Below are 23,116 nucleotides of genomic sequence, written 5' to 3'. Positions count from 1 at the left end.
CCTAACACAGCTGTTGCTGTTACTGACGGTGCACCACAGATGGTCGAAAAATCAAGAAGTGAATGGACCAGTGAAGATAAGAAAAAGGCCAATCTTGACAATGTGGCGAAGGATATATTGTATAAAACTCTCGACAAGAACACTTTCAGCAAGATTAAAATGTGTTCTACTGCAAAGGATATTTGGGAAAAGCTCATCCAGATATGTGAAGGAAATGAGCAAACGAAAGAAAACAAACTGTCTGTAGCAATGCAGAAGTTTGAAAATCTGAAAATGAGAGCTGGTGAAACTCTAAATGAGTTTGATGAAAGATTCAGTAGCCTGGTCAATGAGCTAGCTGCTCTGGGTAAAGAGCATAGCAACAGAGAAATAGCCCTCAAGGTGATGCGAGCCTTACCCAGAGAATGGGATGTTAAAACAATGGCTATGAGAGTATCCAAAGACTTGAACAAATTGGAATTGCACGACTTATTTGCAGATCTGAAAGCCTACGAGTTCGAATTGGAAGTGAGAAGTGGAGAAGAGCCTTCAAGCCTACCCACCAAGGCTCTTGCTGCTACTGCTACTGCTACTGCTTTTACTGCTACTGCCTCTACCTCTTCTACTGCTGCTGCAGTTGTACTTCAGGCATTACCTGCTGTGATCATTGACAATACAATGGAAAAAACTGCTGAACAAATCAGTAGTGATGCTATGTCTTTATTTGTAAAGAAATTCTCCAGGTTCATGAAGAAGAACCATCGAACCTATCAGGGTCCCAATCGCAACTTCAAGAAAGATTCACCATCTGGTGATATGGGATGCTTTAACTGTGGAAAGATAGGTCACTTAATTGTTGATTGTCCTAAACCAAAGAAGGATGACCAAAAGAGAAAGGATCACAAGAGGAATGACAAAAAGTCCAGAAGAGATCGAAAAGCGATGATTGCCGAAGAAAGCAAATCTAAGTGGGAGGACTCTAGTTCTGAGTCATCTGACTCAGAAAGTCATTCCAGTGATACTGATGCAGAAGAAGTCAAATGTCTACTGGCGGACAATGACTCAACCTCGACATCTGGAGAGGTATTTGATTTTGACTCTAATGAATTTACACGAACTGATTTGATTGATGCACTACATGAAATGGTAAAAGAGTATTCCAGACTTTCTCAATCATTTGAAGAAGTTAAGATTGAAAATCAGAACTTAAAGAATCAGAACAGTAAGTTAACTTGCTTGCAAGTAGAAAGCTGCAATGATTTACAAGTTAAGATGAGTAAATTAATAACTGAGAATGAAAGAGCCAAAGCAGATTACCAGAAGGTGCTTTCTGAAAACCAGAAGTTGTCGCTACTGGTGAATGCTTGGAACAAGTCTTCTGTTTCATTGGAAAAGATGCAAGAATTACAAAAATAGTCAGGAGATAGGAGTGGTCTCGGTTTTTGTAATAATGAAGGCACTTCTGAAACGAATATTAAGCCAACACTGGAAACATGCAAAGGAAAATACATTCACTTTGTGAAATCCAGCGTGGTACAGGAACCAGAAGTACCTACTGCTTCAGTTGAAAGGAATGTAAATCTGACGAACAGAAGAATGCACTATGGTCTGGGTTACGTTAAACCTAAGGAAAAAGTTTACCAGTGTTCTAGATTCAGAAAAGAATTCAACTCTGGAAGACAACATCCTATGAAGGTTAAAAACTACCAGTACTACAACTCTAAACCTGTTCAGAAGAGATACAGACTGGAAAACAGAAACAGAAGGGAAGAACAACATTTTGGTATGCATACTGTTAGAAATAACAGACCTTCTGTTGCACACACATCTTTGGATACCCGAAGTACAAAGTCACCAAGAATTGTACAAATGTGGGTTCCCAAAAGACTGTTAAGGCTTGGACCCAAATAGATTTGGGTACTAGATACTGAAATTTGTGTTTGCAGGAACAGCAGAAGGAAGCAGAAATCAGTAACTCTACATGGTTTCTGGACAGTAGATGTTCCAGACACATGACTGGACAGAGAAACCTACTTTCTGAGATAGTGAGTTGTACTGGACCAAAGATAAGTTTTGGAGACAACTCAAAAGGTAGAACCATGGGTAAGGGTAAGATTATCCTTGGTAACATCACTATTAATGACGTATTACTAGTTGACAATCTTTGTTACAATTTAATCAGCATCAGTTAACTATGTGATAATGGTTATTCTGTAGCTTTTCAAAAGCATTCATGTATAGTTAAAGATTCTGCTGAAACTACTGTGTTAACCGGAAAGAGAGAAGGCAATACTTACAGAGTCTCTTGGAACTCAAATCATGTCAATACTCCTACATGCTTAGTTGCTTCTCTTAGCAATAAACACTGGCTATGGCACAAGAAATTGAATCATCTGAATTTCAAGTCAATCAATTATCTCAAGAAGCAGAATATAGTTGAAGGATTACCAGATATTAATTTTGTTAAAAATCATGTTTGTTCTGCTTGTCAGCTTGGGAAACAGATAAGATCCAGTTTCAAGACCAAAGATAGCAAATCAACTACAAGATGTCTGGAACTACTGCATATGGATCTATTTGGTCCTATCCCCATCATGAGCTTAGGGGGAATGAAATATACTCTTGTTGTTATTAATGATTTCTCTAGATTCACTTGGGTAATATTTCTCGTAGGAAAAGATCAAACCAGTAGCCTTTTGATCAAGCTTCTGAAAAAGATTCAAAATGAAAAATCTACTACCATCATCAAAATCAGAAGTGATCGGGGTACTGAGTTCACTAACAAGTATCTTGAGTTATATTTGAATGAGCAGGGGATTCATCATGAATATTCAGCTGCCAGAACACCTTAACAAAACGGAGTAGCTGAGAGGAGAAATAGAACTCTAAAAGAAGTAGCTAGAACAATGCTAGCAGATGCAGACATTTCTCAGCGCTTCTGGGCTGAAGCAATCAATACTGCTTGTTACACGCAAAACAGATCTATGGTCAACAAAAGACACAACCAGACTCCTTATGAAATATGGAAAGGGAAGAAGCCCAATGTATCTTATTTTCATGTGTTTGGTTGCAAATGTTTTGTACTAAATAATGGCAAAAATCATTTGACTGCATTTGATTCTAAATCAGATGCTGGAATATTTCTTGGTTACTCTGCTGTAAGTAGAGCTTTTAGAATCTTCAACAATAGAACTCTTAATGTTGAAGAATCGATTCATGTTGTCTTTGATGAAGACATCAGTGCTGAAATTTCTAACATATCTGATTTAAGTAACATGTTAGACAGGATTCACTTGGAAATTGACAGTGAAGATGATGTAGAAGCAAATACCAAGGATCTTCAAAATCCAGAACCAGACACACCAATAGTGGAACCAGAAGTACAGAACCTAGATCTACCAATACCAGCAGAAGATGTTCAAGAACCTACTACTGGTTCTGTAGAAGACAATCTTAACATATCAAATCAGGAAGATGTCCATTCAAATCCGTTTATCTGGAGAAAATCTCATCCTCCATCATTGGTTATTGGTAATCGAACAGCGCCGTTGAGAACCAAAAGGCAAATGCTTAATGAATACATGCATGTTGCTTTTATATCTCAGGATAAACCAAAGAAAATTGAAGAAGCTCTTCTGGATCCTAGTTGGATTGAAGCCATGCAAGAAGAGCTGAATCAATTCAAACGTAATGAAGTTTGGTTTCTAGTACCTAGACCATCTCACCAAGCTGTCATTGGAACTCGGTGGGTATTCAGAAACAAACTCAATGAAGAAGGCACAGTGGTGAGAATTAAAGCTAGATTGGTAGCTCAAGGCTTCAGACAAGAAGAAGGCATAGACTTTGATGAGACTTATGCACCAGTAGCAAGGCTAGAAGCAATCAGAATATTCTTAGCCTTTGCTGCTTTCAAGAATTTCAAAGTATATCAAATGGATGTGAAAAGTGCTTTTCTAAATGGTCTCTTACAAGAAGAAGTTTACGTTGAACAACCTCCAGGTTTTATCGATCATTTCTCTCCGCATCATGTATTTAAATTACACAAAGCATTATATGGTCTAAAACAGGCACCTAGAGCTTGGTATGACACTCTATCACAATTTCTTATTGATCATGATTTTACCATTGGAGCAGTAGATAAAACTTTATTTACTTTAGTCGAGAATAAGCACATTCTTTTAGTACAGATCTATGTTGATGATATTATTTTTGGGTCAACTAACCCCAAATTATGTGCAAAGTTTGGAAAATTGATGCAGGATAAATTTGAAATGAGTATGATGGGAGAATTAACATTCTTCCTAGGATTACAGATTAAGCAATCAGAGACTGGAATCTTTATAAATCAAGCCAAGTACACCAAGGAGCTTCTGAAAAAGTTTGGAATGGAAGCATGCTCTGCTGCTTCTACTCCAATGAGCTCATCTATTAAGCTTGATAAAGATGAAAGTGGTATTCCAGTAGAGGTAACTCAGTATCGAGGTCTTATTGGTTCATTATTATATTTAACTGCCAGTAGACCAGATATCATGTTTGTTGTTTGCATTTGTGCTAGATTTCAATCTAACCCCAAACAATCTCATTATATTGCTGCTAAACGTATTTTGAAGTACTTGAAAGGAACTCAAAATGTCGGCTTATGGTATCCCAATGATTCATTGTTAAATCTTATTGGATATTCAGATGCTGATTATGCAGGTTGCAAACTAGACCGAAAAAGCACAAGTGGGTTTTGTCAATTTCTTGGTGATAGGCTGATATCCTGGTTTAGCAAGAAACAGACTTCCATAGCCACATCTACTGCAGAAGCAGAATATCTGGCTGCTGGAAGCTGCTGCTCTCAGATACTGTGGATTCAACAACAGTTAAGAGACTATGGGATTCAAGCCTCCGAATCACCTATACTCTGTGACAATACCAGGGCAATTGTGAAACATCTCACTCGTTTTTAAAAAATGCGAAATATTTTTTTTAAATCATACGTAAACATAAACGAGTATAAATCTTAAAATAATCGACGTATGAAAATATTATCTCCTCTCAATTTCATAAATTGTAATGCGGAAAACATGTGGTCCTCGGGTAATGTCACCGCACCAGGTCTGCCTACCAGAGTTCGGCACCTCCAGTCTCCTCATCATTAAGCTCACCTGCATTACACACGCCTAGTGAGTATAAAGACTCAACACACATGCACCGTTAATAACAAGTACATATACATAGCACACAGCAGTGAAAAATATCATACTCAATATATCTTTCATGAACTTAAAAGCATTCGTGTCTGCAGTAAAAATCATATATGTAAACGTGTCCTTTAAAAACATGGTAATAATCATAGCATGTCATCTCATGTCATCATATACGTATACGTGTCGTGTAAAATCATATCGTCTCAAAACATGTCATCTCATGTCATCATATACGTATACATGTCGTGTAAAATCACATCGTGTCAAAACATATCATCTCATGTCATCATATACGTATACGTGTTCTTTTTAATTGAATTCAGTTCATTAGTTGTGACTTTCGTATCAGCTCTATCGATGGATCCATCTATAAAAACCGCGGTATCCGGCGGCGGGGACATCAGCGACAGCATTACCTGTCCACTGAGCCTTGGCCTCAGCTCATCATATCTCATATCATCGTATACATATACATCGTCAGTCACAACCAAATCACATCCTTCAAAAATAGCATCATAATCATCACTTAATAAAAATATGCATATACGTAACTTTTTCCTTTAAACCAAGCATGCACCGTATTTATCATAATTGCGTAAAAATCATAAACGTCATGCATTAACATTTAAATCATGATAAAATGTGCTCAGGGCGCTGCCAGGTCCAAAATCTCACCGCGAGTGCAAAATGACCATTTTGCCCCTGGAAACCCAAATATTATCGTTTCACCCCTAGACGTTAAATTCCACGTTTGTGACCTTTTCTTAATTCCAATGACTCTAGCGTATCCCAAATAATTATTTAAGCCTACAAGAATTTTCCCATATTTTTATTTGGCTTAAATCGATAACCTTTAAATTAATCCTTAATTATAACATAATAATGCGCTTTAATCCCGAATTAAATCCAACCTTAACATAAAATTCCCAAATTAAAAACTTAGACTTCTAATAATTATTTGAGCTTAAATATACTTTTCTATAATTTTATTAAGCTTAAATCTAGGCGTTTCAATTAATTATTTAATTGACGTTTCGTGCGGCGACGAAATCCCGGATAAATCCAAAACTCATTATTTTGATCCAAATCTTACCAAACTCATAAAAATATCCCAAAACATATTTATAAGCATTCCTAGACGTAAACTCGAGCTTATTTTACAACTTAACCGATTCGTTTTAAAACTTGGACCGGGGTCCCGGTTTTAAGCCGAATCAACTCAAAACTTAACCGAATTTTTCCCAACTTTTTGTCATATCTTAAAAACATCTAAAAGGTCCTCAAAACCTCAAAACCAGACCTTTAGACACTCGAATAATAGGCCAGCAAGCTGCTGGAATTTTCAGCATGTGCTAACCCGAAAGCCTTAGCCACCATCTTTCCTTAATTCAACTCTCATGCTTAAACCGACTCGAACCGGACCCGAACCAGGCCCTAGACCCAACCCTTAGGCATAACTTAAGACCATGATACACCCCTTTCAAACTCAGAACTAATGCTTGAGCCCCAAAGCAAACAAGAGCCGTGACTAGCTTAACCCGTCTCCCATTGGTGCAGCTGGTTGCTTGCTGGTCCAGCCACCTTCCCTTTCCAACCTAGCCCTGAACCAACACCACCAGGCCCTCCCTAGGACCATAAGGAACGACCCAAGACACTGCCCCATGCCTTGGCCCCGTCCAGCAGCCACCCCAAACCCCACAGCCGTGACTTGCTCCACGTGAACCCAAATTGCACAGCCGCAGCTTTCTTTGTTCAGCCTCTTGGCTGCCGCTCCAGGCCATGAACCACCATAACGAGACTCATCCTAGGACCCTTAGACACGCACCAGATCATAGCCTCAGGCCCTCAGCCGATCCATACACCAGACCGAGTCCCACAACCAACACAGTGCCTCAAACCTCAACTCTCGGCCTACAACCAGCTCTCAATGTCTCGACTCCAGCTTATAGCCATCTCGATACTCAACATTTTCAGCACCTTAGGACCTTAATTCGACAGCCCCTTGCACCGTAGTAACAAAAACGTGAGATGTATGCAACAAAATACGGTTTTCGTGCCAAACCAAGAGCATAAAAGCTTTGCCGTGCCAATACCGAAAAATGCATAAACATAACACACATGACAACACATATATGACGTGAATGATGCAGAAATAATGATACAATGCGTGCCTTTGATGTATTTGCGTGCGAGGATCGAAGATCGAACTTCGGGAGATCGTCGGTAAATTTTTTTTGCAAGAAGTGGAGATGGCCGAACTTTGCTTGAGTTGCTGCAGGAAAAATCGAGAGAATGGAGAGGGAGGGGAGGTTTGTGAGTGGAGGAAAGTGGAAGATACAAACGTGTCTTGATGATGTTTTATGCGAGAAGATAGAAGAAAGGGAAAATGGAGAAGAGCCGGATGAATTTAATTCTAATGGAGACAAGCAACAACCGAGACTTACAGGTGGGGAAGTTTGGAAAACTGAAATAATTGAGTTGTTGGAGAGGGTTTCGGTTGATTTAATAGGTATGGTAGCTTTAGGTTTAGTTTAATTGTAGTTTAGGTTAATTAAAATGTGTATTAATGAGCCTCAATTAAAATAAAAAAGGTTTCAAGTCCAATAAGCTTAAAAATAGGCCCATTAAATCCAAACACAATCTCGAAAAATATTTCGTGTTGAAAAGTTTTTGAAAATATTAGCCGAACCCTCAAAAAGTCACCCGATTCGATAAATTTTGCGCACCGTTAAAAAAATAAAATCTTGCGGGTAAAAATACCCAATAAATCCCAATTCTTGAAAAATACCTTTAAAACATCTTATATTAATTAATAAAAATTAACCGTGTAATAAAATAATTTTTCCTGAAAATTCTCCGGTCTCCGATCCTCGTTTGAGCGCGAAATGAAATTTAAAAATCTATAATGCATGAACCTTTAAAATTTCATGAAATAAATCCTATTATGCAATAATAATGTATAAAAATAATTTGACACAATTTAATAAAATAAACATGCATTTTATGCTTTAAAATAATTTAATAAATACCAAATAAATTTAATAATTTGCATGCATTTGGTTCACGTGGACTTTTAAATTTTCGGGACGTTACAAATTGCAATCACACAAAATCCAGTACTTCATTCCAGAACGAAGCACATAGACATCAGACTTCACTTTATTAGAGATCATGTGCAGAAGAAGAACATTCGTCTGGAATATGTTTCTACTGATCAACAAACAGCAGATATCTTCACGACATCCTTACCAGAAAATAAGTTTTCTTACTTTCGTAATTCTCTTGGTTTGATAGATTTAACTTGATTATTCTCTGTTAACTTAGTTAACTTTTATTCTTACTCGCTTATTTATCGTATTGAACTAACATTAATATATTTGCAGAAAAGCAGAAGGAAAGTCAGATACTTAAACTGGAACTTTATTAGAAACCATTTCAGTGCATTACACGATGTAAAAACAGTAGATCTTCTATGCTATTTAACCAGTAGCGTTACATTTAGCGTTTGTCTTCAGTAATAGGAGCTCTCTGTTATTTGCTTGCAAATTACTTCAACAGGAACAAGAGAAAGGCCTAGAAAGAATCTAGCAAGCTTAGGTCTTGTCAGCACTAATGTAATTTTTAGATGCCTTACAGGGCATCATAGAGGATTTCAGCATCATCAATCCACCAGCACTCTCTTATTGCATTAGCATGCTTCTGAAAGAAATCGATGCTACATTTCAAACGATGCAACAGATCTGCTTGACTGTGGAAACTACAACTCCATGAGTGTATTTCAAGGATCATTACGAAAATAATGATATTCTCAAACTTCTCTCCGAACAGTTTTGCTTCGACTCCTGAATCAAACTCTAACTCTCTTTTTACTTGAGTTTTCATTTTTGAAGTTCATCTGTTTAACTTCGTTCAAGATATGCAGGCATTTATAAAGGGAACAAAGACTCTTGTGAATCGCAAGATTGCGACTGTTCATTTTCAACGGCTCAAATTGAGAGATGGCCAAGAGTCACTTGTCGCAATTATGACCACTTATTAATTGCATTTACCGAGGGGGAACAGTATTTTAGTCAGACTAAGAGTTTGACACCTTTTCAGAAAACAGAGAGAATGTTTGTCTTTTCGATAAAACTTCAAGTCTACTGGTTTTTGTCAAAGTGTTTAAATATTTCAGCACCCTGAAACTTCTAGCAGACGTTATCATAAAATGACAAATCCTCTTCTGATTTTTTTTTAGTAACCGTCTGGACAGCCCGCTCTTTTTCAAAATTTTCAAATCATTCGTATTTCTGACAGTTTCTGCAAAACTTTTCAAACACTCAACCTAGAACATACTGACACGTGTCTTTATGTTTATTTGACGGCTGTATATCTATTTCAAATTTCACCTTTTCACCTTTACTATTTCATATCTATCGCTATTCAGCTACTGCTTTCTCTCATATCATCTCTAACTACTGCAAAGTTTATCCAATTTTATCTACAAACAGAAATGGCTGGAGCATACACTCTTAACGCTTATCAAGTTAACTTTGCTTCGGTTCTCAATATCAAGGATGAGAATCTCATGAAAATGTTTCAGGATATTGAAAAATCGGGACTCAGGAAATTTCTGGAAGCACCAGCAGTTATTTACAAAAATGCTTTTCTGGAATTTTACGCTAAAACAACATTGCATGAAGGAAGGATTGTTCATACTCAAGGAGATGCATCTATCTCTATTGATGCCGCACACTTAGGAGTAACCTTCCTCCTTCCACTTTCAGGTACGTCTGAACTCTCTGATATTTCCAAGACAGATATGTCTGTTGCACTCAGCTCTTTCTCAGCATCTGGAGAAGAAGTGTCTCCTTCTTGTTACAAGAAATTGCTCAAAATAGAATATCAGATTCTGGCCGATATTGTGGCTAAAGCTATTTTGATCAAAGCTGGCACCTTCGACAAGTTGACGAAGGAGAAGGTTCAAGTAATGACTGCAATCACTAAGGGGATTAAGGTGGACTGGAGTCATTTTATTTTTAGAATTATGAAGGATATGGTTGTCAGGAGGAGTTCTGGTTTTGCTGTTCAGATCAGCGCTTTGCTCAAGGATGTTGGTTTTGCCTCTACCAGTGATCTAGATGCTATTTCAGTCACCATGATTGATGCTGCAAATGTACTGGCTTTAAGGCCTAAGCCAACCGTGACGGAGTTTGTTGCGTTGAAGAAGGAAATTGGGGAAACTGCTTCTGAGGCTTCAAAACCTCAAAAGAAAATTTCAAAGAAATGAGTGGTTATTTCGACGGATTCAGACAAAACAGTATCAGAAGAGTCTGCTGCTGCTGTTCAACCAGTAGTGCCAACCCCAGCCAAGAAGAAACCGCGCACCATTCTTAAGATTAAGAAGACAGCAGCACTGTCTGAAATTGAGAAAGTACCTATTCGACAGGTCTTTCCAGAAGCGGTTCCTTCTGCTCGATCAACTGCTTCTTCGACTGCACACGCTACTGCGTCTGTTTCAGCACCTTCTACTGCTACTGTTTTTCAACCAACATCTGGAATAGTTATTCGAGAACCAGCAAGCGGGTCTTCTGCTTTTCGACCCATCGTGCCTATTTCATCTTCTGTCAAAGGCAAAGGGAAAATGGTTGAAGAACCACCTATTTTTTGTCACAAGACCACTGTCACCACCGGCGTTGATCTTCATCTAGCCGAGATTGAGACCTTTGCAAACGATGACATGCGTTTCTTTGATGAATGGCATACTGTCCGACTATTCCACTCTTTTGCTTACTTCAAAACAAAAGGGAATTATGGCAAGATGATGAATGCAGAAAAGAAGATTTTTCTGCTGGCAAAAACAGAAAATGTCATCGAGGCCTTGCGAAGAAGGAATTTTATCCTCGATCAGCTGAAATGTCAGAAATTAGAATCGGTTCTGAAAGTTCTTCAATCAAATTTTGATCCTGCTGTTCCTACTGCTGTTCAGGATCAAAATGTTATTATGATTATTTCTGATAGATCAAAGCAGATGAGTGAGCAACTTCTTGCTCAAGAACAAGGCTTTGGAGAGCCTATTGTCTATCATGTTGGCCTTGTCCCAATCTTTCAACAGAATCAGACAGTTGAGGAAAGGCCTACAGCCTCCCCAAAGGCTGCTGCTCTTAGTACTCCTGCATCTCCGACTAGGCCCATTCCGTCATCATCACTATTGTCTGTGCATGAACTGGCTTCAGTTGAGGAAGTCATTGAATCAAGTATCCCTTCAGTATTCACTACTCTGGAAGCAGCACCGGCTATTTTATTGCCCCCTTCTGGTTCTCCTAACCCAGGGCAACAAATAGCAGAACCAGATGCTACTTCTTTACTGCCAAATTTAGAGATGTTTTTTGCTGCTCATCAAGCAGAAATGAACATTCTTCTGGAACAGCCTTCTGCACCTTCTACTGAAGCACCTTCAGATTCACAGGCTGTTATTGCACCCATGGAAGAAGCTTTGGCCTCTGACTTGGCCGTTCCTACTGAAGAAATTGCTCTTCCCATGATTGCTGATGAACCTACTGTTTCTGCAATTCCAACAGAAAGCACAGCAGACCCTGCTCCTTCTACTGCCTTGATGGATGCTAATCTTGTTTCTACTTCGTTGACTGTCTCTCTTCCTATTTTGACTGAGATGAACTCTCGTCTTTCTGAGATTAAACAACGCATTCTTGCGTGAACTCCTTCCCCGGAATCAGATGCATTTAACCTGGAACATCAGATTGAGTCTCTACAAACCGAACTCAACAAAATCTCTGCTTTAGTGAAACGTATATCTTGTGAAAACATTTCGGAATTCAGTGGTGCTCAATCTTTCAGAGAACGAATGGGCAAACACATCTATAACACTAAGGAGACCATGGACAAGATGTATGCTGAAACCGTCGTTTTCAGACAAGCTATCTCGAGAACTCACGGCACCATCATGCTTGCTCAAAATGATATACTCACTCGAATCACTGAGCATGATGATCTCTTTCGATCACTCTCTACTTCTGTGGAACTTTTGGATGCCAAGATTGACTCTCAAAATCAATCTATCACTGCATTGGATAATCACATCTCTTCTCAGAACCCGTATCTGGAGATGCTAACCGATGGCATTCAAAATATTTCCGGCAGACTGAACGACCTCTTTACCCATGTGGTTGCCGCTGATGCCAAAAAGGGGGAAGATAGAGGAGATAGAGGAGATCAAGCAGGAGCTAGGCCAACAGAAGATGAGGCTGAACCTTCTAACAGAAGAGATCAAGAACCTCAGAATGAAGAAATCATTTACAGGGATATTGGAACCGATTGATTTTTTTTTATTATTACTTTATTGACATTATCTTTTTGTTGAAATGATTATCTGTTTTACTTAAAGACTTTCTACTGTTTAGGTTTTGGCATCACCACAAAGGGGGAAATTGTTAGACATGAATTTTATTGTGGCGATGATAACTAAGACCAGCAGACCAGAACAATAGTATAACTTATCAGTAGCTGCTGATCTACTATAACTAAACCAGTAGAAAGGGATAACAATACAAAACCAGTAGAGAACGTTTTCTAACGTTGCTATCTTAATTGTTACCGTTAAAGAGTTCCTTGTACTAGTATTAATTGCAGCATTAAATAGTATACGGAGTCATTTAATGCACTTTACCCAATTAAGTATAAAACAAGACTGATTGTTTTATAGCTTTTCTGCAGGAACTTCTTTCGGTAATAAAGCTGATTGTATCAGTTATCTTAAGACATACTATGATTGTGAACGTTGAACTCAGTCGATTATATATACTTGGATCAAATCCTTGTTCGACACGACACTTCGCTTATTATCATTCTTCAAGGAACAAAGCTTTTCTCTTATCAGACGAATATCAAAATTCCTTGAACATTTAAAGTTCAACACAATGAAAAGTAGCACACGCTTCATAGCTTATATCTGATCTTTTGAAGATCATCTTGTGCTACTGATTCTTACACTCTTCACGATCTTTACATCATTTATACTTTGTCAGAAGAGTCTGTAATCTGAAAAGAGTATTTTCAGAACTTTGTGTTTCGTATTTTTGTGAGTTGAGAAACTAAGAGTTTCAGTAGGCTGAGGTGTAAGTCCTTCTGAAGTGGGTGTGTACAAGAGTTGTACTGTAATATCCAAAGTCTTTTAGTTATACCTTCTGGAAACAGAAGAAGGGGAGACGTAGAAGAGTTTATCTTCGAACTTCCATAAACAACTGCTGCCTACTGTTTTACTGTTTTTCAACTACGTCATCAGATTGTTTCCGCACGTTTTATTGTAATCAGGTGAAAGTATTCACACAAGATCAACTACTATCCTTAACAAGAATTTAGTACCTCATCAGAACGAAAAACGAGTAGAGTTTATTCACCCCCCCTCTAAACTCAACTTCGATCCTCAACAAAATAGTATAGTAAAATTTGCATGGGAGTAAAATTATCATGTCATGAGGCATAATCGTGAAAATAATTTATTATGAGCAATTATAATACGTTCATAACTGAATTGAAAATCATAGTAAAAATGTTTGCTCCTTGGAGCCCTGTACTGAAATAGCTTGCAATAAATTTTCTGGTGAGATTATGGTCTACGCAAGTGGTCCCTGAACTGAACTGAGCTGACCGATACTGGGGACCGGACCGATACTGGGGATCGGATTTACGTCTGATCAGACTACTGCCACAGTAATGGGTGAAACAACTGAACTAATCGGTAACTGGTGACCGGACCGATACTGGGGACCGGATTTAATACTGATAGTAAAGTGACCACAAGCAATATCGCATAAATCTCAAAATGAATATTTTGCACGTAATATAATTAACAAACATAATTAAATATGAACAATTTCGATCTTCTTGCATTAAAATCGTATACTTGCGATATTTAAAAATACCTATATGACTTGATTGAAAGAAGATATAAACATGCCTTGGTTTGTTTTGACAGAAAACAAACGAAATAACGACGTGGCGCGGCAGAGACGGAGTGCTCTTCTCTTTCTCACTTTTTCTCTCTTAATTCCTTTAAACCAAGCATGCACCATAATTATTATAATAGCGTAAAAATCATAAACGTGATGCATGAACATTTAAAAATATCATGATTTGTGCTCAAGGCGCTGCTAGGACCTAAATCTCACCCCGGGTGCAAAATGACCATTTTGTCCCTATAAACCAAAAAATTGTCTTTTCATCCCTGGACCTCTAAAATTGACCCGAAGCTTACCAAACTTCTTAAAATGTTCCAAAAAAAAAGTAATGATTAGCATTCTTAGACGTAAACTCGATCCCATAACACAACTTATCTAATTCGTTTTAAAACTTCAACCGGGTCCCGATTTTAATCCGAATCGACCCAAAATATAATCAAATCTTTCCCAACTTTTTTACCCTATCTTTAAAAAAATTAAAATGATCCTAAAATAATCTTGCCCAACCCAAAACTCTCGGCTAAAAGTATATCTCCACCTTACCAACTCTCGGCCCTACCCTCATTTAACACCACATGCATGGTTTCCTCCCAAAACCCACACCTCACGCTACACCGTCACACCAGCCATGTGGCAGCCTAACAAAGATCTAGATCATACCCCAAGCCACATATCAGCTCCATCTCACCGCCCCCATGCAAGCCACAACCTACGAAGAACCGAGAGAATCACACGAGCCTCAGTTGCGGATCCCCTTCTCGCGCTAGGACCCGATCGAACTGCTATGGGGATAACTCCAGCAACTATCAAGCCTCACTAAGCCGTGTCTCCAGCCCACCAGTACCTAGTACGTGGCTCGGTTTAACCCTCGCGCCACTGGTTCCATCACTCTCCCGATCACCAGCCCGTTACGAGACAACCCTGCACTACTACACTCACGGCCCTCTCCCAAATCTGTCCAACCTTACACCAGCTCCGAGACTACACAAACCTGCTATGGACAGTCCCTTAGCACAAAAATATAAAGGATATGAGTTGGGAAAACATATGCAAAGATTTGAACAAAACCCAATGCTTCACCATGCCATATTTTTGGATCGAGATTTCTATGCAACAAAACACACATATCAGTGAGTATTTAGCGTGTATGATGCAAAATGAAAGTTTGAGGCATGCCTTGATGATTGATGAACCACACACGAGGAGGGAGACACCGGGAGAGCTCCTAATGCAAAGAATGGAGGTAGCCGATAATTTCCTTGAGGTTGCTGTTGGGAACTAGAGGAAGTGGTGTCTGAAAGATGGGTGTCGGCTGGTGGGGGGAATTAGTTTAGGTTAAAAGTGGTTTAGGTTAGATTATATAATATAAAAATGGTCAACCAATCACTAATGGGCCCTAAATGTTATTTTAAAGATTTAAAAGATATTTAAGCCCAATAAGCTTAAAAAATAGGCCCATTAAATCCAAACGCATTCCCTAAAAATATTTCGAGTTGAAAAGATTTTGAAAATATTAGCCGAACCCTTTACAAAATCCTCTGATTTGATAAAATTTGCGTACCGTTAAAAATAAAGTCCCGCAGGTAAAAATACCTCAAAAATTCCTATTTTTGTAAAATACACTTAAAAATGCTTTAACTTAATTTATAAAAATAAATCATGTAATAAAATAATTTTTCTGAAAATTCTCCGGTCTCCATTCCTCGCTCGAACGTGAAATGCAACTTAAAAATCTTAATGCACGAACTTTTAAAATTTCATGAAATAAATTCTATCATGCAATAATTATGCCTAAAATGCATAAAAATAATTAAACATAATTTAATGAAATGAACATGCTAAATTACCACTTCTTAAATGAGTCTTTATTAGCTTGTCTCAATACTCCATCTCCAGTCCGGCCACACTTATTTAATTGAAAAGGTAACAATTAAAATACTGCGTAAAATAAATAAATTTAAAGAAAAGAATTTAAATACTCATAAAATAAAAAAAAATCATTTTAATTTTAAATACTAGAATTATGCATGGCTTATACGCAGTCTGATTTAACGGGTTCTACAATCCTTCCCCTCTTAAAAGAAATTTCGTCCTCGAAATTCGCTTATCTTCGATAACAAAAGTTTAGACTCTTAATTCTAGTATCCCAATAATCCACGCTTCTTTTGCTCTACTCTGATAAAATAAGTGTCAACTCGTCCTTACGTCTCCCTAATCCAAATTAAATTTGCCTACCAAAATTCTCGTTTGTGGATCGCGACTTAAAACGATCCATGGTGACCTAGTTCTATTTTTTAATAACCTCGAATTTTGACTGATCTCACCATTCCTCCTTCTAGAAATAGATGTCCAAACTTATCGCACCTTACTTTTCTTATACTATACTCGTAATATTCATCGACCTATTATAATAGCATTTATGCAGTTCGTGTAATAGCCGAGCCCGGTGTACGGTACGGTTTAAGCTTTACTTGTTATTGGGTTTTATGATTTAGATGTTTAGAGTTGTGTTTTGGGCCATAGTATTATTGGTTATTGTTGTCTTGAGGTATTAGATGTTGTTGGTTGTTCGTTTCAGTGTTTCGGTTCGATTTTAGTTGGTTGAGTACTGTTCATTGCCGAAGCTAGAGTGCACCCGCGCTCTTAGAGGAGTGCCCCCGCGGTGTACTGTTCATCATTTTGGATTTGGAAGGCCGTGGCATCACCGCACCCGCGGCAGTGTAAGCACCGCACCCACGGTGAGACCGCACCCGCGGTAATTGCAGCACCGCACCCGCGGTCATCGTGCATGGGATTTATTTTGTTGTACTGTGAGCTTAGCGCACCCGCGGTGCTTGTGTGACCGCACCCGCGGTGTAAGTATGGGCGAGATATTTAGTTGCTTTTTGGGAGTTGTTGGCCATACCATACCTTATCTCCTTCTTCATTTCCGATTTTTTCTCTCCATTGCAATGGTTTTCATCCATTTCTTTTGTTCCCTATCTTCAATCCAAGCTTCTTTTCGACGATTCGACTTGAGATCGATGTTCTCCGTGGTATAAGGAAGCTTAGGTAAGTTTTTGGTGCGATTCTATCATGGTTTTTGGAGATGTGATGCTATAGGTTGATGTATTGGTTGGTTCTATGGATTATTTAACTTGTATTTTTGGATATAGAGATGATATTGGTGTTGTTTATGGATTATTGTTGTAGGTGGTGTGCCAAGAGTTAGTTTGGAGGTGTTCTATTGGTTTGTAAGTGGAATTTCATCCCTTTGCTCACATGATATTATATGTATTGTGTTTTAAAGGTTTCAAAGTGTTATTCCCTTCCATTGATCCATTGTTATGTATTGATTTCATTGATTATCTATTGGAGGCATTGATGTCTCACTATTGTTAAAAGGGAATACAAGAGATAATATGAGATTGCGAAACGACGGCTTTAAATGATATTCAGAGTTCAAATGTTTTATTGGATTGATTAATCATAGTCAGAGCATTGCATGCAATTAGATGATCATCGACCATAGGCTTATATCACTCAGAGTTATCGGTTTATATCGATAGGGATACGAGCACCCCAGAGCAGAGATACTATTGATATCAATCCAACCAGAGAAAAGAGAATACCATCTTATTGCTATGCTATTGCTACAGTTATTGCTACAGTTATTGCTACGTTATTCATGTTTCAGAGTTGATGGTATTTATGATTTCAAAGCCATGTTTTACAGAGTATACTATGTATCATTGCTATGTTAGAGTTCCACTTGCTGAGATTTATTCTCATTTCAGTTTATTCTTGTGATGCAGATCAGAGTGGAGGCCCTGGACGTTGACTGTGGATAGGGGTCATATGCATACACCGTTGGAAGGAAGATTTTGGCATGATCATAGGAATGATATTTTGTATTTTGTTATGTCATTTAAATGATCATGTATTGCTATTTTGTAAACATTTTTATAAAATGTATTTTGAAACTCCTTCCATTTGAAAGAAAATTTTAACTTCCGCTGTATTTTTAATTGTAACGGGTCAGGGTGTCACAGTTCGACTTAAGAAACCTGTGGGGACCCGGACGCTAATCATGTTCTTAATCATTATTGGGACTAAATCAATTATAATAATCAGGGTCTAAATTTTTTTTTTTAAATGCGGAAGGTAATGGAATCAAACTCCTATACATATCAGTATAAAAGTATAAGGCTCAAACATAATACAATAATTTACAACTCAGGTTTAACACCTAACTATCAAGTGTTTAAACCCTATCTCTAGTCTAAGTCCGGAATCACCACTCTAATCTCGATCTGTCTTCATCTCTGTGACCCTGTACCTGTCCCACCTGTTGCCATGCACACATACAGACAAGACAACAGCCGGATAACTCCGGTGAGATATAAATATCGCAGTATAAACAATGTATTACATGCAATCATATAAAACCTATATAAAAGCATAAACAAACATCAAAACATGTATCCAATCTGACTACATGAATCAATGACTCGTGATCTAATCTTATCTTATCTCAAATCTAGGGATCCCAATCTAATTTAGACTTTGGTATGCTGTATCGAGTGTGTCTGAGATAGACGTCGATCTACATCTGAAGCTCGTCGATACACCGTAAGTCTAGAGTCTTATCGGTTCTGAGAAAGACTCGGCGGTTCTCCCCTAGCTAGGCTGTCTGCCCTAGACTCGGACTCTGACTCTGTTCTAAGTCAATACAATAACATATCAATCTGATAATCTGCAAATATCAATGCAATAAAATAAAGTATGTGATTTAGGGAAACTCAAGTCAACCTAACTCGAGTTGTGCAATCCCGAATCAACATTTATTTATACCTTTCTTGTTGTCGATCTGATACAATCAAAGTCTTGATTCAAAGTCTTGTCACTGTTCAATCTGGCAATGACAATACCAATATTCTGTATCAATATTCTAATCAAATCACAACATCTCTGTTTTATCAAATTCTGACAGTACAACAGTACAATCTGGCGATACTGATAATACCATATTAGTCTATATCAATTCCAAACATTTACAATCAACCACTCTACCAATCTGATATCAATTCTAGTCAATTTCATTCTGAAATTCATAACAATTCCATATTCAGTCCGTTTCTTAATCTGACTTCGATTCTACACTGTCTAACATGTCAAGAATAACATATATGACGTGTATTCAATTCTAACAACATCATAATTTCAAAACATGTCAAAACGTAATAAAACTTACATCCAGTTGTAGCCTGCGTTGATAGGAACCCAGTACCGAAGTCGGATTTAAAATCTAACGGACGGATTTCTCACAAATCATGTCAATCTCGCGCATATGCGCGACATTTCTGGCGCATATGCGCGAGACCTACTGGTCTCGATCTTGGCAGCTCGCGCATATGCGTGAGGCCTACTGGTACTCAACTGCATAAACTTGCGCATATGCGCGACATCTTTCGCGCATATGCGCGAGGTCTTTGGCCTTTTTGGCGCATGTGCGCGCATCCGTTCGCGCATGTGCGCCGATGCTACTGTCCTCGCACATCAATTTTCACACGCGATCTAATTTTGTGTCTCGGTTAGCCCTTTCATAATCGTCTCGATTAAAAATCTATAATCGTCATTTAACACGATATAAAATCTTGGGCATTACATTTCTCCCCCCCTAAGATACGATTTCGTCCTCGAAATCATAGGCATTCAATCATATCATCAAGGAGTATATACAAAACTGTATATAAAAACATGTACATCATCGAAATAACTCTGGGAATTCTTGTCTCATATCTGATTCTGTTTCCCAGGTTGCTTCTTCAGTACCATGACGAGTCCATTGCACTTTCACCAACGGAATCATCTTCGTTCTGAGTTGCTTTTCTTTACGATCGATAATCTGGATCGGCTTTTCAACATAACTCAGAGATTCATCAAGTTCGGCCTCGTCTGGCTGTATAGCATGTGAAGCATCAGGAAGATACTTCCTCAATAGTGATACATGAAAAACATCATGTATTCTGGATAATGAAGGCGGTAAGGCAAGTCGATAGGCATCTCCTATCTTTTCGAGTATCTCATAAGGCCCAATGTATCGTGGAGATAATTTCCCATTCTTGCCAAATCTGACAACTCCTCTGAAAGGTGAAATCTTTAGGAACACTCTGTCCCCGATCTCGAATACCAATGGTCGTCGTCTGACATTGGCATATTTGGCCTGTCTATCTTGTGCTGCCTTCATTTTCTTCCGAATTAGCTTCACTTTTTCTGTCATATCTCTGATCATGTCTGGTCCAATTTCAGAAACTTCAGAGATATCATCCCAATTGAGAGGGGATCGACATTTCTTACCGTACAACGCTTCAAAAGGTGCCATCTCAATACTCGTCTGATAACTGTTGTTGTACAAAAACTCACAAAGTGGCAATGCATCTTGCCAATTAGTGCCAAAATCTAGCACTACTGCTCTCAGCATATCTTCCAGTGTCTGGATAGTCCGCTCTGACTGTCCGTCGGTCTGTGGATGATATGCGGTACTCAGATGTAACTTCGTACCGAGAGCCTGCTGCAAACTCTGCCAGAAGTGCGAAGTAAATCGAGGATCACGATCTGATACAATCGACTTCGGCACTCCGTGCAATCTGACCACTTCTCTGACATAGATCTCTGCCATCTGGTCGAATCTGTACGTCATCTTGTACGGTATAAAACATGCAGATTTAGTCAATCTGTCAATCACGACCCAAATCGCATCACAACCTTTGGAGGAACGCGGCAATTGCGTCACAAAGTCCATGGAAATGTGATCCCATTTCCACTCAGGAATGGACAAACTCTGTAATAAACCTCCTGGTTTCTTTCTTTCTGCTTTCACCTGCTGGCAGTTCAGACATTTGGAGACAAACTCGGCAATGTCAGTCTTCATTTGTTTCCACCAGAACTGTCTTTTCAAATCATTGTACATCTTTCTGCCACCAGGATGAATACTGAATCGACTGTTGTGCGCTTCTGACAACATCTGTCGTCTCAAATCTGAAACATTCGGCACAACTAGACGATTATTCACATACAAGACGTTGTCACGTACCTGATATTCTGATCGATGTCCTGCTCTAACCATCGATACTGATTTCTGTATATTCTGATCACCTTGCTGAGCTGCCTTAATTCTCATAATCAGCTCTGGTTCTACTTGCACCGTATAAAGTCTCAACGGTCTATAATCTGTTTCAAATTCTAATCCAGATAAACAGCAGTCTTCTATCAAATTTGAAACACCGATCGTCGACAAGGATAAAGAGCATACCTTTCGACTTAGTGCATCAGCTGCTGCATTAGACTTTCCTGGATAGTATTTGATTTCACAATCAAAATCTTTAAGCAAATCAAGCCATCTTCGTTGCCTCATATTCAATTCAGATTGTGAAAACAGATATTTCAAACTCTTATGATCAGAATATATCTCAAACTTCTCCCCGTATAGGTAATGTCGCCATATCTTTAATGCAAAGACAATGTAGTGACCCGTTCCAGAATCACCTACTAATCAGAACTTAAGCATGCAAAATTAACATTTAAAACTGAATCAGGTAAACAGCGGAAAAATAGTAATACAACCCAATCGAATCTGTAAGTACAAAATACTTAAACAACCAGATCGAACTAAATACCAAGAACAAATACCAACAACTACAGGTCAACCTCTGCCAGCTCCCTGTCCACTCCCTCCTGGACCGTCCAACCTGAGACCTGCCCCATCGAATAGGGTGTCCAAAACAGAGATAAACCGAGGACGTGAGCATAAAACACTCAGCACCGAAAGCATGAGTATACAAGACTATGACATGCATGTATGCAAAATGTACTGGATACCAGGATCTGGGTATATCGAAATACTGCTCAGGTAAATGACGTCAAGGTATGTAGCACTCTGCGCCGTCGCACCAGGAGGTGGCTCCCATACCAAAATAAACCTGTGGATATACCGGTGACCTGACCACCGTCGGCCAACGGGGTCCAACCATCCACAACAAACGAGGGCTGAGCACCCTCTCAACAGGCTATCTCAAAAATAGTCAGGCTCAACATGATTATGCAAATGCCGCATAATAAACCATGCATCATATGACAGATAATAATGCAACATATAAACATGCAACACATAGTAAAGCATACTCAATCCTGCTATCTCGGATAGTACTTTCGTACCTCAAACCAGTAGATCCTAGCAATCAGTCCTAGAATCAAGTCTGCGTCCGTAGTCAGCCCACTGATGCCGCTAGCTCCCAACTAGAGCACAGCTCCGCTACAAAACCAGTAGCTCCCCGCTAGTGCCTAAACCTCGGGAAAAGACTAGAAACCCATCAGAAACGACTAAAACGCTCTGGAACACTCGGAATTGGCGAGTAACAAATGAAGCCTCGCGCCTCTATTTATAGACAACGATCGGACGATCCGATCCACTTCGGACGATCCGATCCACTGTACACTTCGGACCTTCCGAACCCTTATCGGACGATCCGAACCCTGCATGTCTTCCACGTGTCCAGACACCTGTCTTCGGACGATCCGAACCCTGATCGGACGATCCGAACTCTGCATGTCTTCCGCGTGTCCAGCCACCTGTCTTCGGACGATTCGAACCCTCTTCGGACGATCCGAACCCGCTTCGGACGATCCGAACTCTGTTCGGTCCTTCCGATCCACCGAAATATAATTAATCCAGTAATGAACTCAAATTAGGCATCGGGATACTACATTCTCCCCCCCAAAAAAAGAATTTCGTCCGCGAAATCGAGTCTGAAGAATGACAATTCTGAACAACAATACATTCAACTTAAGAATGAATTACAACTGAAATTACAATCATTACTGAAAATACTACAACTAGAACAACTCTGGATGCTCTGACCGCATGCGACTCTCTAGTTCCCAAGTAGCTTCTTCAGTACCTCGGCGTTGCCACTGCACTAAGACAAGAGGAATAGTCTTATTCCGCAG

At 38.9% G+C, this 23,116-nt stretch overlaps 1 protein-coding gene across 1 annotated transcript in view; it reads right to left on the bottom strand.

Annotated features, from left to right (window-relative positions):
- Window positions 1–12,383: 12,383 nt before the first annotated feature.
- Window positions 12,384–23,116, bottom strand: part of LOC140824146 (uncharacterized) — a 46,203-nt gene continuing 35,470 nt past the window's right edge. Inside the window, 1 exon segment of the mRNA XM_073185745.1 lies at window positions 12,384–12,421. Coding sequence (XP_073041846.1) covers window positions 12,384–12,421 — 38 coding nt within the window.

This window comes from Primulina eburnea, chromosome 2 (assembly GCF_022965805.1).
Source record: "Primulina eburnea isolate SZY01 chromosome 2, ASM2296580v1, whole genome shotgun sequence".
In the NCBI taxonomy this organism is placed as follows: domain Eukaryota; kingdom Viridiplantae; phylum Streptophyta; class Magnoliopsida; order Lamiales; family Gesneriaceae; genus Primulina; species Primulina eburnea.
The sequence above is the reverse complement of the archived record's forward strand: the minus strand, read 5'-3'. Positions and strand labels throughout refer to the sequence as shown.